The following is a 13844-nucleotide window of genomic DNA, read 5'->3' on the forward strand; positions in this document are numbered from 1 at the left end:
GTGATGTTAAAATGATTCAGTTCAATGCAGAGGCAATACTTTAGTACTATGGCGAAGATTTATTGTTAATACAATTCTTCCGTGTTTACAACCAGCCCTCTGAGGGCAGCCATCATAATGATGCAGCCTCTGAGGGCAGGCATCATGGTGATGCAGACTAAGATAAAAGAAAGTTTGACACCTCTGATCAAATAAAATCGCCCCCGAGAGGTGTATTAAAGAAAAAGAAAAGAAAAAAAATCAACCATTACATTGATCAATCTTCTCTGTTTTAATTGGTGCCCTGAGAGATTATTAACAAAAATGTGTTTATTGTGATTGGCTCCTGTCCAGCAAGAACTTTCATTAGGATTATCAATCGGTAATGTTCCTCCAATCTTGACACAGAATGTGCCTGACTTCTTTAAGTGCACCCAGTGGTGATTTTACTCAGGAATGCTTTGAATGGTCATTTGTTAATCTGACTCAACACTCTAATATTGTTAAGTGTGAAAGTGCATGTGTGGCAAGAAAAATAGAGTGCCATAACTTTGTAATGCAAGGTGCATTACAAACTAAACACTAAAGAAAATGGGCAGTCGCATATGGCTGTCTAATTAACAAACAGGTCATGTTTTGACAACTGGAATACTGGAGCCAGAAATGGACCTACCTGGGGTGTTTTCTCAGATGTTTATAAATCTGAACCCTTACCATCGAATGTACCGGTAGTTTGAAAAAGACACTGCTCTGTGAATAAGCCCCCGTATGATAAATTGGTGTTGACATAGTCTCCTGAATGGGCTCCATTCTGCTGATTTCCTGGCTGGCCAGTCTGTTTCTGGCCATAGTATAAAACAAAGTAAAAGATGTAGACCCCATGGTTCTGTAATGATGACTGCAAGGTTAATGCATTCACCAAACCTGACTCCTTCCCGCTGCCTCGAATGGATGACTGTGTCGTCAGAAATCAGTACATTTGTCACTTGCTATTTATTTATTTTTTTTCACAGTACACAGTCATGACATTTGGGCTACATAATGCACCAGCCACTTTCCAACGGCTGATGAACACTTTTAGGTGTGGTGTCGAGCTCTATCTCGATGATACCGTGGCCTACTCATCGATGTACTAAAAATTTGAAAACACTCCAACAAATGTTTGATCGTTTGCGCGCAGCGTCTCTGGTGCTCAACCTAGCCGAATTTAAATTTATCCAACCATTTATGACTGTACTTATTTGGGAAATAAGTCAGTCGGTGCCAAGTTTTTCCTGTGACAGCCAAAATTCAGGCAATCATTTATCATCGGCCCTTTGGGGATGACTGGCTACTATCAGGCGTTATGTAAAAAAATGCTCTGTTGTCGCTCCTTGAATTGCATTTTCGCAACCCTATACTAGGGTGTAAATGTCAGATTTTTAGGCAGGGGTTGTTATGACCATATGGGTCATTTCTGTATATGTGTGCTGCCATGTCCTCTCTCTCACCTTAGTGTGTGTGTGTGTGTGTGTGTGTGTGTGTGTTTTTGATTGAGTGGAGCAGGTGTCGCCCGTTAAGCCTTACCTGATTGTCGACACGTGATTGGTAAAGGAGTGGGTTCGCTGACCTATTTAAACAGCTCGCCGCCTCTACCGTCTCCTGTTCAGCCTTTCCACCATCCGAAAATGTCATCTCAGGTTTGAGTTGTCATTGGGAACTATTGGGAACTGCTTTTGAGTAGCAAATTGATAGTTACGTGTTTACAAACTCAGCCAGTCTTATCGCTCTGCCCATCAAACTGCAGCTGGAGCTCCATCAGTATCAATCGACACCACGTACTTCTGATCTATTCTTTTTTTTTTTCCTGCATTTGTGAAATGTCTTCACCCTTTGTCTGCCCCGAGTGATTTGCCATGTCCAACCCATCTTCAACAGAGTCCCTTTTTCGATACCATCATTTACGCTTTATCAGTGGTGTCAGGGGAGGCATCCAGAGCAAGTGAAATGCGCTCTTCATTTTTTTTATCAAATCACAAAGCTGATAAAGTAGATCATCAGCTAGTACGTCAGTGCATCTGGCTGTTGTTAAATCAGAGATACGGTTCAGTTTAGTTTTAGCTGTCATTTCATCGTTTAGTTTGCCCTCGAAAAAGTCAGGCATGCTTTCTTGTATTATTTTTGCTTCTCAAAATAGCTTTTTGTGTTGACTGAAAATATAAGTCAATCGAAGTGAGCACTCGGTCCCTTTTTATTGTTGTGTCACAGAAGTGAAAAGAATCATGCTTACAGCTTCATATGTTAAATTTAGTGCAGTGTTATTTTTCTTGTTCTTGTTTTGTCTCCTAACATACTAAAACAAATCGTATGCTAGCAGGGAGAATTAACGCAAACTTTTCAATCCACTCTGTTTAATTGCCGATTTTCAATTGTACTTTTCTTTGACCAGCGAATTTGGAGAATTTTTATTTTATTTTATTATTACTAATATTATTTTGGTTTGTTTGTTTTTTACAATAAAGGATCCTGCAGCTGGCCAAATGTCCACAAGACATGCAACACTTCAAAAACATAAATGAAAGTTCAAACTTGCACTGGCTGACCAAACCAAAACTCATAAAATAGGTGTTTTTTGCATCGCAGATGAGTTGTGACAGCAGCTCCGCGTGAAGAATATATCAGTGATGTTGATCGTGTCTGTCTATCTTTCACAGCCTTCAAACCGTTGATTAGTCATTAGGTGTAATTAATAAGGACAATCAAGACCTTCCTTAAAATTAAATGTCTTAGGTCAAGGCTATGCGAAACTGTCATAACACCTGTAACGAAAAAAATACAGGATACAGTTTGCCGCGTCTTTAGCAAAGCTGTCTCACAGCAACACCATTATTTATGTATTTACCACGAACTAAGCTTGCATGCACAGTGTCATTGAGCTCCAGGGTGCAATTAATAGCACTAGTCTATAAAGCTGATGCTTTGGCCAAAATCTTCACTTCCATGAAAATACTTTATAGGGTGGTCTTAATTAAGAAAATACAGGCCAGAGATCTTATTTAAGCTTTTAATAGTGAGATTATGTGGAAAATGTACTCCAGCAAGGAAGCAGAAGGACTGCAGGCCTTCAAATGGATGATGTTGTACCATGGTGCTCCTTCATTTAGATCATGCCACATTTTATTCATTTATTTATTTATTGGTTTATTCATTCCAGGCTTCTCTGCTATTAAGAAAACATACTCATTCAAGTCTAAAGGCACTTCCAGACCAACACTCACTCTCATAACCCAAACGGTTGCACGTCCAGCATATAAGAAATTAGTCAGTGGCAGCAATTACAAGTGGCATCGTTGAACTGTTACAAAAGCAAAATGATTCGTTTTGAACCTACACCAGCCAACCACAAAATTATGACCATGTGTGCAATATAAGGACAGTCCAAGAGCTATGTAAAGCAGTCTGCCTCTACAGAATATAAGGTTACATTTTAACCGACACTGTCATAAAGTTGTGAAATGAATTAACCAGTGTGTTTGTTGTTGTAGTCGAAGTCTCCAATTGTGTAGAAGTGATAGTCTAAGTGGGACTGAAAAAGCTACTGAGAGTTATGATCATGGTGGCAGCATTGTTTTATATATCTGAATGACACACTATCAAATGCAATCGTACAATGTGTTCTCCAGTCATGTTGTCATTTGTATTGTGCCCCCATGCAGTGGTGATGCAGGTGATGGCGAGCTGCATTTAGTCAATGAGTACAGACAGAACCCTGTTGTTTGAAGCTTTCCATAAAATGGAATAGCGAGTGAAATATTAGTGTCAATGAAACCTTGCTTAATTGCTTTGCAAGATTAAATCGGCAGAGAATCCCAACAGTGGGAAGCTATTGTTCCAGATAGGGGACCTACAATTAAGCCTGATGAATATGGCAAAGGGAGTTCAGTCAGCATTGCATCATGAATAAATGGAAAAGTTAAACCATAGATCAGTTTAAGTTGGTCAATGAGAAGAAAGTCTTGCAACACGAGAAGCTCTTCAAATCAAATGACATGAACTTTATTACATGACATATTCTGTTGTCAAGAGATTCAAAGGCTGATAAATATATGCAAGTGTTTCATCTCTTCCATAAGGTATTCCAACAACGGTCCCAAAGATTTTTATGAATTCAAATGGATGAAATGACTAAGGGCAAGAAAGCTAACAGCAAGATGTCTGCAATTTGTGTTGGAAAATACTCTCCGTTGTATCTGTAACCTGTACCATACAACCAAGCGTATGTCAAGCCTCACTGGAGCGGAATTATCATTATTTTAACTCATGCAGCATTAAAGCGACAAACATACAAAATATAGTTCGAACTCAGGATAGCAATTGCTCAGATGCCATTGGGGCAATCACTGAATATGTAACAGAACAGATGAGGAGAAAATTAAACGAAAGGATGAAAGCGCTTGCCCTTGCGTCTGTTTAGAAGCACTTGTCTTCATCTTCACAAGGAAACAAAACCAACAACTAGCAGATCCATTCAAATAGTTCATTCATGCCTCAGTGAGTGTCTTGTGGCAGATGAACGGCTTCTATGACCCTTTATGTGTATGCATTTTGTAAAAAAGGCAACAAATGGCTTGGGGGTTTTCTGGTCCTGTCAAGGTCACCATATGCGTTTGTAAAATGGATGTAGAACATTTACTATAGTCCAGTGCTAGAGCGAAATATCTCGTTATTAATTGCACAAAGGCTGTCCAGCCTCTGATCTTTGGCTTCGCTGATAGACTGCATAGTATTGCAGATTAGGTCTGCGGGGTCATATACAAAAAAATTCATGGAGCCTACAAATGTAATAAAGTACTTTAAAACGTAATGTTTCGAGAGGTCAAAATTAACAGAACAGAACAATTGCTTTTGGAGTATTTTCGGTGCTGTGTAGTGGTACACTAGGCTGGCTCGTGAGCGGGTAGCGTGCGATTGATTCCCACTCACTGATGGTGTGGATGTGTGTGTGTGAATGGTTGTTTGTCTCTATATGTGCCCTGCGGCTGACTGGCGACCAGTTCGGGGTGTAGTCTGCCTTTCACCTGAAGTTAACTGGGATAGGCTCAGCATCAGCCGCAACCCTGTTCAGGATAAGCAGGGTTGAAAATGGATGGATGGATGGGTGCTGTGTTTTTTTTTCTTTTTTTTTCGGATGAGCTTTGAGTGAATGCTCACCTCTGGAGCTCAGACACAGTGAGAAGGAGGAGTAGAGGCTTCTGTTTTTTTGTTGCAGACAACAGACAAATGTGGCACAAAATATCCCATCATCCTCATGAGGCCTGTGCTGGTGTGTCTTTGGATTGGATCTCTGCAGATCTAATTTGTGTTCAACAGCATCATGAAAGCGTTAATGGAATTTTAATGGTCACGCTCTGAAAACTGGAGTTGATTGTGATTGTCGAGTGAGCCTTTACAGTCCACACAGAAATGATACAGCCTCTTCTCACTACGGCTGGGTAATATGACCCAAAATTCACATCACAGTATCAATTGCATCCCTTTGTGGTAGCGGTAGCGGTATATATCTCGATATAGAATTAAGCGTAAAAATATATTAAAATAATATTTTTTTCATTTTTACATGTATCGATTTTCTGAACCGCTTTATACTCGTGAGGGTCATGGGTATGCTGGAGCTTATACCAGCTATCTTCAAACCCTGCACCTCTGCACTGCGATGCAGATGTGCTTACCAGTCGACCACCGTGGGTGTACAATTTGAGCATTTCTCTCACGCTGAGCAGTGCTCAGGGAAGGTGTTAGATACAAAGATGTAATCAACATGCATTACCACAATCGGATGGTACGGTCAAAATCAAAGTTTCCTCTCAACTGCGCTCGTGAGCAATTCTGCACATCTCTCACCCTCTCAATACACACAATGATGCTGGCGAGCACCACACACATTGTGATGTTTATACTCTCATTCCATCATTTCCACCGCAGTTTAATCAACAAACAGGACACCACACCATTCCCACTTCCCTTACTGTTTCAGTAGCGAAGGGTGCACACTCAGTTGTTATGTTATAGTTTACTTTGAAGCATACATTGACACAAACTAACACTCAGTCACCACTGAGAAGATGCTGTCGGTGACACGTGGATCATTTCATTTAGGAAGTCTAAACATGGCCCTATTTCTCCTGTTTCAGAGGTCAATTCACTCCCAATTTTTTTTCAAAGTTTTATTAAATTATATGTTCATGTGTGCACAATGTGGAATCATATTTATACAGATTGTATTGAGACTTAATTATTTCAGCTTAAAATTACCTGTGTGCTGAAATAAAAGTAACAAACTGGGATTGATTGTTTTCATGTCACAAATGTCTATCAATGATATGTTCCATTTTGATATATAGGTGTTTAGAATCGTTTTTTGTTTTTTTTGTAACATACTTACATCATCTAACTTGTTCTCATGATCGCAGGTTTTGAACAGGTGTGATACTATTTTGGTCGCCATGTGCAAATCTAATGTGGCTCACCATAGTCCAAGGGATGCTCAAAGAGCTTGTGTGTATGCTCATACACATGGAAAATTCAAGAGAACATTATTACAAATCTTTACCTTTAGGCAAATTCATACCTTTGAATATACTGTCTATATCGCGCACCCTTTCCACTGTATGTTCTCCTTTTCTCACCTCACATAAACATTTCAAATTAGAATCTGACATGCATTTATTGGCCGCTATTTTCATTTCCAGCGCAAATCTAGCACATGGGTGGAGTTTTCTCTCTTTTTGTATTTTTTGCAAATGAGAACAATTAGAAACGGGTGTTTGCGCTGTTGTATGTGTAAACACCTCACTCATTTTCCAACCAATGGAATTTGCTCCTCTTTAAAATCAGTACACAATAGGCACACAGTCTTTGACATTTCGGAAACAGAAATAGAATCACTGAAGTCCATGCAGAAGATTGAAACTCGCAAGGTACAATTATAATTAACTGCAAGCAGACCTCCACAGGTGGATGATGTAAAGTTGGCCAGGTTGATCACAAAACACCGCTGTGAAATGGACACTTGGAGACTGTGTTCCATCCCTGTGACATATGCTGTTGCGAGAGGGATTTTAAAGGTACAGTAAAATTTATAATAAGAGTAATAATAATGTATTGATTTCGACAACTCAGAGGTTTCAATGAATATTGTTATATTTATGAATGGAAAGCGATGAGAGCCACCACACATATCCGTACAGCTCAAAATCTGTTTGCCTGCACCTCGCTCAAATTCCACAAAATAGTGTCACATCACCTGCGTCACAACTTAGACCTGCTTCTAGCTAGTCCAAAGTTAAATCTACTTTCAGCCACCAAATAGTCAGGTGTGCCGGGTGCGCGTGATAGACAACGCCCTCGGTCCACTGGAATGCCGAGCATGGTGCCCTAGCGCACATTTCCCATCTACAAAAGTAGAGCCCATTATAATTCTTTTGCTAAGGTTTATGTTTGCAAATTTCAGTAATTGTATTTCGTCTTCTTTAAGCCATCTTACCTGCTAATGAGGAGCACAGAGAAAAAGGTCCCTGCAGACACAAATAGACCCATGGCTGCAGAGGAAGTAAGAAGCTGTAGAGATTGGGATCTGGAGCAAGAAACACAGAAGATATTAGCATACAAGTTAGCATGACGCAAGACTTGATAGATTGTGTTGCCTTTTAAAAAAATGACGCAAGAAAGTGCTTGTGCTTAACAACAGCCTCGAAAATACCACGGCTATTTCAGAACCAATTCAGAGACCAGGCATCACAGACAGTCTTGCTGATTGCTCAAAATATCGTCAAATATACATTAGTTTAGCTCAAATGAAAGAAAAGAATGGCCCCTGGCTGTCTGATGACCTCAAAAGACCCTGTATCTTTATGCATGTACCTTCTACAGCAGTGAGATACAATGTTGGCATGCATTTGGGATATTCCCTATATAGCATAATGACATGTTGTTAATGACTTCTCGGTCTGTGAAGCCTGTGTGGCTCAAAGCCACGGTCACGTCTTGCTCGAAAAGCAAAAAGGAGCAGTGCAGTTTCCGCCAAGTGGGTGTCTCAGAAGTCTCAGAAGATGAAAGTAATCAGAAAACCTTCCGAGAGTTGTCTGCTCACCACTTGTCCGGACTCCCGTAGAAGGCAAATTTGGCAAAGGAAATATCGACAGATGTTACTTCATGTTGAATGTAAATATATGGCAACCGCAGGTTAAATGTAGTGAAGACAAACAATTATTTCCACTCGCTTCCACAACAAAAACATTGTAGATTCTTCAATTAACAATGCTGTCTGTTTTTAGAATATGGAAGAAAACAATGTTTTGTAGAATTGTGAATTATATCAACAAGGATGGCCAAGTCCCGAACCATTTTCTGACAAAGTGTCCTCTTGTGTAAAGCAGGCGCTTCAGATGTGTCTAACTTACTTTTTAAATTACTTTTTAAGGCTATCGCTGACCTGAAAATTTATCTGCAAGTACCTTAACCTAAATTAACGTTTTGCATGATCTGACAAAAAATGTTTGGGGTTTTTTTTTCCCCAACAAGTTATTTATTTATGTATTTATTCATGTATTCATTCTTTAAGCCCTTGGAGTCTCTGGGCATGATTTTTGTAGGGAGGAGCCCGTGTGCTTGGCGTAAAAAATGGGCACAACTTCATTTTTGTGCCGGGGCAAGTCTAATTTAGGGTGTTTGTGAATTTAGTAGGCGACACTGTGCGTCTCGGTGTTCCGCTGGCCCGAAGGCATTTTCTACTACCCTCCCTTGGCTCACCCCCTCAATTTGGTAAGAAAGAAGAGACTAAATTTTAGATGACCTAAGACTAAGTCTAAGTTCTGGCGCAAGAGGGGTCATGACATAAAGTCGAATGAGATTTTGCTGTATTTGATGGAGGTGCAGGCAGACAGATTCGTCATGCTGTAGATGTATGTGGTCGATGTCTTTGTATTTCCTTCATTTATATAACAACAATGTGCGTGTGTGTGTGTATGGCTAAACTATTTTTACACTGTTGGCTATGAAGACTTTTAAAATGTTAAAAATGATTTTTGTTTTGTCAATAAAGAGATTATGAGTATATAATGGTGACAGTTTGTCCCAGGGAGGAAATTCCTATCTGTGAAAAAATACATAAGGAAATGTTTGGAAAGGTCCCACTTTGCTCCAGAAAAAAATCTATGCATCAATTCATGCAAACTCCAAACAGGGAGGCCGGGGCTGGAATTGAACCCCGTACCTCTGCATTGTGATGTCGGCACGCTAACCACTGGACCACTGGGCCACCCCAAAAGATTCATCGATTATTAAAATAATTGTTAGTTGCAGCCCTAATGCTATTTCAGCTTGAACTGAGGTACGTGCCCATCCGACGGTGAGCCTCCCGAGAGTTGGATCACTACGGCTGTGAAAATCAATGTGGTGGAGGCAGCTCAATACTGCACACTGTAAATAGTCAAGTAATGCAGGAGAGAGTGACATTGGCTTTGGAGAAACATTTTGACACGTACTTTGAAATCAATATGTGTGTAATAGGGCTATACATAATGAATGATAATCCACCTTGACGCAAGGAGGAGGGCTACACAAATCTGCATTTGTTCTTTTTTCACACCAGAGAGCAGCATGTATCAGATACAATCGAGCCCATAACAAACTGTAGTAAAGATATGTGATATGTGACAAACCACAGACCTGCATCTGCTCTATTACAATGACCAGCTACAAGAGAAGTGTCACATTTTAAGAGTGGGAGTCTATCGTCAGTGGACATTTTGATTTAAAGCAGACTTGAAAAAGGGCATAAAGAAATACAACAATATATGTCAGGCAGAAATGAGTCACTCATATTTCTTTCTCATAGACACATACTGTATGAGTCACATCTGGCCTCAAAATATTCTATATTACTCAGTTATTGTCATTTCTACACTTTACAGCTGCAATTTACAAATGAATCCCTGAGTGGTTGTGTCAGAGCTTAAATGGCTCCAACCATATAATAGTAAGGTCTAGAAAATCACCATTGAATACATTTGAGCAAAGAACTGCTCTGCCTCAGCAGTTAGACTTCAACCAAAACCGTTCCGCAATGGCAATTGCAATCCAGCCTAAATAGTTAACAACTAACCGAAGACACAAACGGTGAGAAACAAAATGAGCTCAAGACACAATTTCATGTAAAGGAAACCAGGCATCATTCACCACTTGGTTTATACCGGAGGCATGGTGGTGGGAGGAAGACAGGCGTGGAATAGCCAGGGCCTTAAGTAAAACCTGATTTGACATGTGTGGGGACTTCAAAATGTCCGTCCATTTCAATTCCGCAACTTGATGAAGTTGGAGGTGATGTGAAGAAAAGAAATGGGAGCACATGTCTCCATCTCTGCGTGAAGTGTGGAGCATGATTTCCAAAAAGACTGAATTCGCTACAAACGGTTCTCCTCAGTGGATGGGGAAATTATTCATAAAAAGCCATTTTAATTTGGTGCTATTCAAGTGTAAATCGATGAGTGTTTTTGCTTTAATGTGAAAGGAGATTTGAATGTCCAAGGCTGAGAACCACAGACAAAGGATGATGCATTGCTCACACCCTTAATCCGATGTGACTTTTTTATTTTTTTGAACTCCTCAGCATCCCTACATCTAAGCTTTGGCCACATTTCTTTGACAAGTAATCCTTGAAAACGAAAGCCTGGGGGAAAACTGCTTCTCTGAAGAAGAATCTGGAGACTGACATCGAGGTGGAAAATACCAGAAGGATTTATGTCATTGTGAAGCTCTACTTCAAACAAACCTATGGTGTCCTCATTGACGATTTCACTGCATGCAAGTGTCAGAAAGTGAATAGCATATGGTCTCCGACTGACATCAATAACGTGCTTGGGGTGAGCTCCCCATTCAGATAACACTGAGCAGGCTAATTCTCATGTGCATCTTGCAAGTCTAAGTACAGAAAACAGTCAACAAGGAGCCAAAGGGACAATCTTGATGGATGAGATCTAGCATCTAGCCATTCATCCATTTTCTATAACGCTTGCCCTCTTTGCGAACGTATCTCACTGAGCTACGAAGGTTTGCGCAAATATTGAATGTTGTTTTTTGGTCAGGGTTCCTTCAAATTTGGAAACAGTTGCAAAGATGTTCGCCGGACATTTCCAAACAGTTGTAATGGTTGCAATATATACTGCTCAAAAAAATAAGAGGGAACACTTAAACAGCACAATGTAACTCCAAGTGTTCCCTTTATTTTTTGAGCAGGTAATATCCATCCATCCATATTACAATCTGTTTATCCTCATGAGGGTCGCGGGTGCGCTGGAGCTTATCCCAACTGACTTCGGTCAGTAGGGGGCTACTCCCTGAACTGGTTTTCCAGCCAATTGCAGGGCATACATAAACAGACAAACATTCACATTCACGATCACAGCTATGGACAATTTAGAGTGATCAATTAACCTACCTTCATGTTTTTGGAATGTGGGAGGAAAAACCAGAGTACCCGTAGAAAACCTGCACGGGAAAAACATGCAAACCCATTGAATCTAACCCATGACCTCTGCACTGTGAGGGATGTGCTAACCAATCAACAATTGTGCCCCCTTAGATATACATATACAGTAATACATACATACATTTTCCGAACCGCTCATCCTCACTCGGGTCGCGGGGGTGCTGGAGCCTATCCCAGCTGTCTTCGGGCAGTAGGCGGGGGACACCCTGAACCGGTTGCCAGCCAATCGGTTCGAATTCACGCTCACACTCACACCTAGGGACAATTTAGAGTGTTCAAACAGCCTGCCATGCATGTTTTTGGAACGTGGGAGGAAACCGGAGCACCCGGAGAAAACCCACGCAGGCCCGGGGAGAACATGCAAACTCCACACAGGGAGGCCGGAGCTGGAATTGAACCCGGTACCTCTGCACTGTGAAGCCGACGTGCTAACCACTGGACTACCGGGCCGCCCTTATTTATTTATTTATTTATATTTATATTTTTATTTATATATATATTTTTTTATTTATATATATATATATATATATACATACACCTATATATATAATGTGTGTGTGTGTGTCCCGACCTGATCTTGTTCTGGTCTGAGTCAAGTACTGGTTTCAGATAGGGTGCACACCACCACTAGTGACGCCCCTGCTAAATATCAATAAACCAAAAACATTTTTAATTTCTGTCACCGATACTTGAGGTCCTCCATCCATGCAAAGAAAGAAACACAATAGCATTCGGGGCTCTGGAGTTCCGATAACACTTCCATTTGCCACACAACTCTATTTATGTAAATCACGTTCCTCTAGCCTCCAGTCCCGGTTTGTGATGGTTGGCCTGCATTGTGAGATCTGAAAGCTGGCAGCTGGCAATTTAGAGCCAATGAGTGAACAAAAGCTGTACCAATTAACTATGCCCTGTAATATGTGTTTGTTCCAAAGATAAAAGGCAATGAGTGGTTGCTGACAAATACTTTGTGAAATTAGAGGAGGCCTTAGAGAAATGCAACATCATGTTTTGTAAAGATAACAGGGAGATTTTTGGCATGGCTTTGCATTGTAGAATCATTGCATAAGTACTATGAGTTATTTAAACATCTCAGAAATATTTGTGCCACTGAGCAACATAATAACCACAGATCTGACAGGTTTGATTGAAAATTGAATTTTAGAATTACACTTTATTTAAGAGTCGTATACAGCACTGAGCACCTTGAATCTCTCAGTGTACTTCATTCCTGACTTTCACCTTTTTATCACAATTAAAGGGTGCTTTAGCTTTGTCAATGAATCCCACTTGGAACATTTTATTTCTCCTCCAACTACCCGCCCCCCATGCCTAAATCATTAAACTGATCGAAAAGCACGTAAAACCCGTTAACCCCCGACATTTCCACCAACAAATACGATGCAAATACTATGCAGTGGTGCACGAAGAGAAATAATTACAGCCAATTAAGGAGATGGCACATGCACGAATAACCAGGGTGACGAATGTGTATGAACTACATCATGGTAGTGATAATCGATTATGCAGAACTATTTCAGAAGAAAGGAAGTTTTTTTAAAAAATCATTCCCGTCCTTTAAAGTTCAGAATCTTCAGCAGACTTCAAATGCCTTCACGCTCTACAGATGCGCGCGCTGGAGAGAAAAGCGGCGCAGGAAAATAAAAAACGGCTCCGACAATGAATTTAAAAAAAACCTCTACAAATAAGCGGAAGGGGTTGTTCACATATAAAAAGTGCTACTGCCAGTTTTACACAGGGTAAAAGATGAAACGTACCTGAATCTGCCGATTGTTTCGATGTCACATATTTTATTGCGTTCTGATTTACGCCATCCGCGATGGAAGAAATCCCCCTTCTCGTCTGTGTCCTTTCGGTGGAGACAGTTCTATTAAAGACAGCACCTGCTGATCCGAGCTCACGTAAGAGCGACAAAACAACCGTTTGTGATCAGTCAGCAGATTCCCACCTCACTTATGGGCTGGACGTGCTTCTGCGCAATGACGCACGCGGAGCAGATGTGGAATCTCCAAGACATGGAATCAGAATCTGCCGCGATGAGGACCACTCACGTTGTCATCATGCACTGTAGATTTAAAAAAAAAAAAACGCAGGGACATTTCCCACATACCTCATTGTCATAATCAAATGACATTCATGAAGTGACAAATCTAAGAAATAATATTAGTTCCATTTGTACTCACAACCATTTCCATCAGCAAAATGAACTAAATTGTAGGCCAAATGAAATGGGTTTCGGCGCCCATCATGCACGCTGTGTCATCTATTTTGGTTCTTTGAAGAAATCAAGTGACAATAATCCTGTCAGCACAAATTTAAC

At 40.5% G+C, this 13844-nt stretch overlaps 1 protein-coding gene across 1 annotated transcript in view; it reads right to left on the reverse strand.

Annotated features, from left to right (window-relative positions):
• Positions 1-13431, reverse strand: part of LOC147199441 (gamma-aminobutyric acid receptor subunit pi) — a 37897-nt gene extending 24466 nt beyond the window's left edge. Inside the window, exons 1-2 of the mRNA XM_086122535.1 lie at positions 13282-13431; positions 7502-7591 (exon numbers count right to left, since the gene is read on the reverse strand). Of these exons, the coding sequence (XP_085978661.1) occupies positions 7502-7554 (53 nt within the window). The 5' untranslated portion in view covers positions 7555-7591; positions 13282-13431. The remainder of the gene's footprint in view (positions 1-7501; positions 7592-13281) is intronic.
• Positions 13432-13844: the final 413 nt, after the last annotated feature.

The sequence above is a fragment of the Hippocampus guttulatus genome, chromosome 10 (assembly GCF_054856545.1).
Source record: "Hippocampus guttulatus isolate MCC_2025c chromosome 10, RoL_Hgut_1.0, whole genome shotgun sequence".
Classification (NCBI taxonomy): domain Eukaryota; kingdom Metazoa; phylum Chordata; class Actinopteri; order Syngnathiformes; family Syngnathidae; genus Hippocampus; species Hippocampus guttulatus.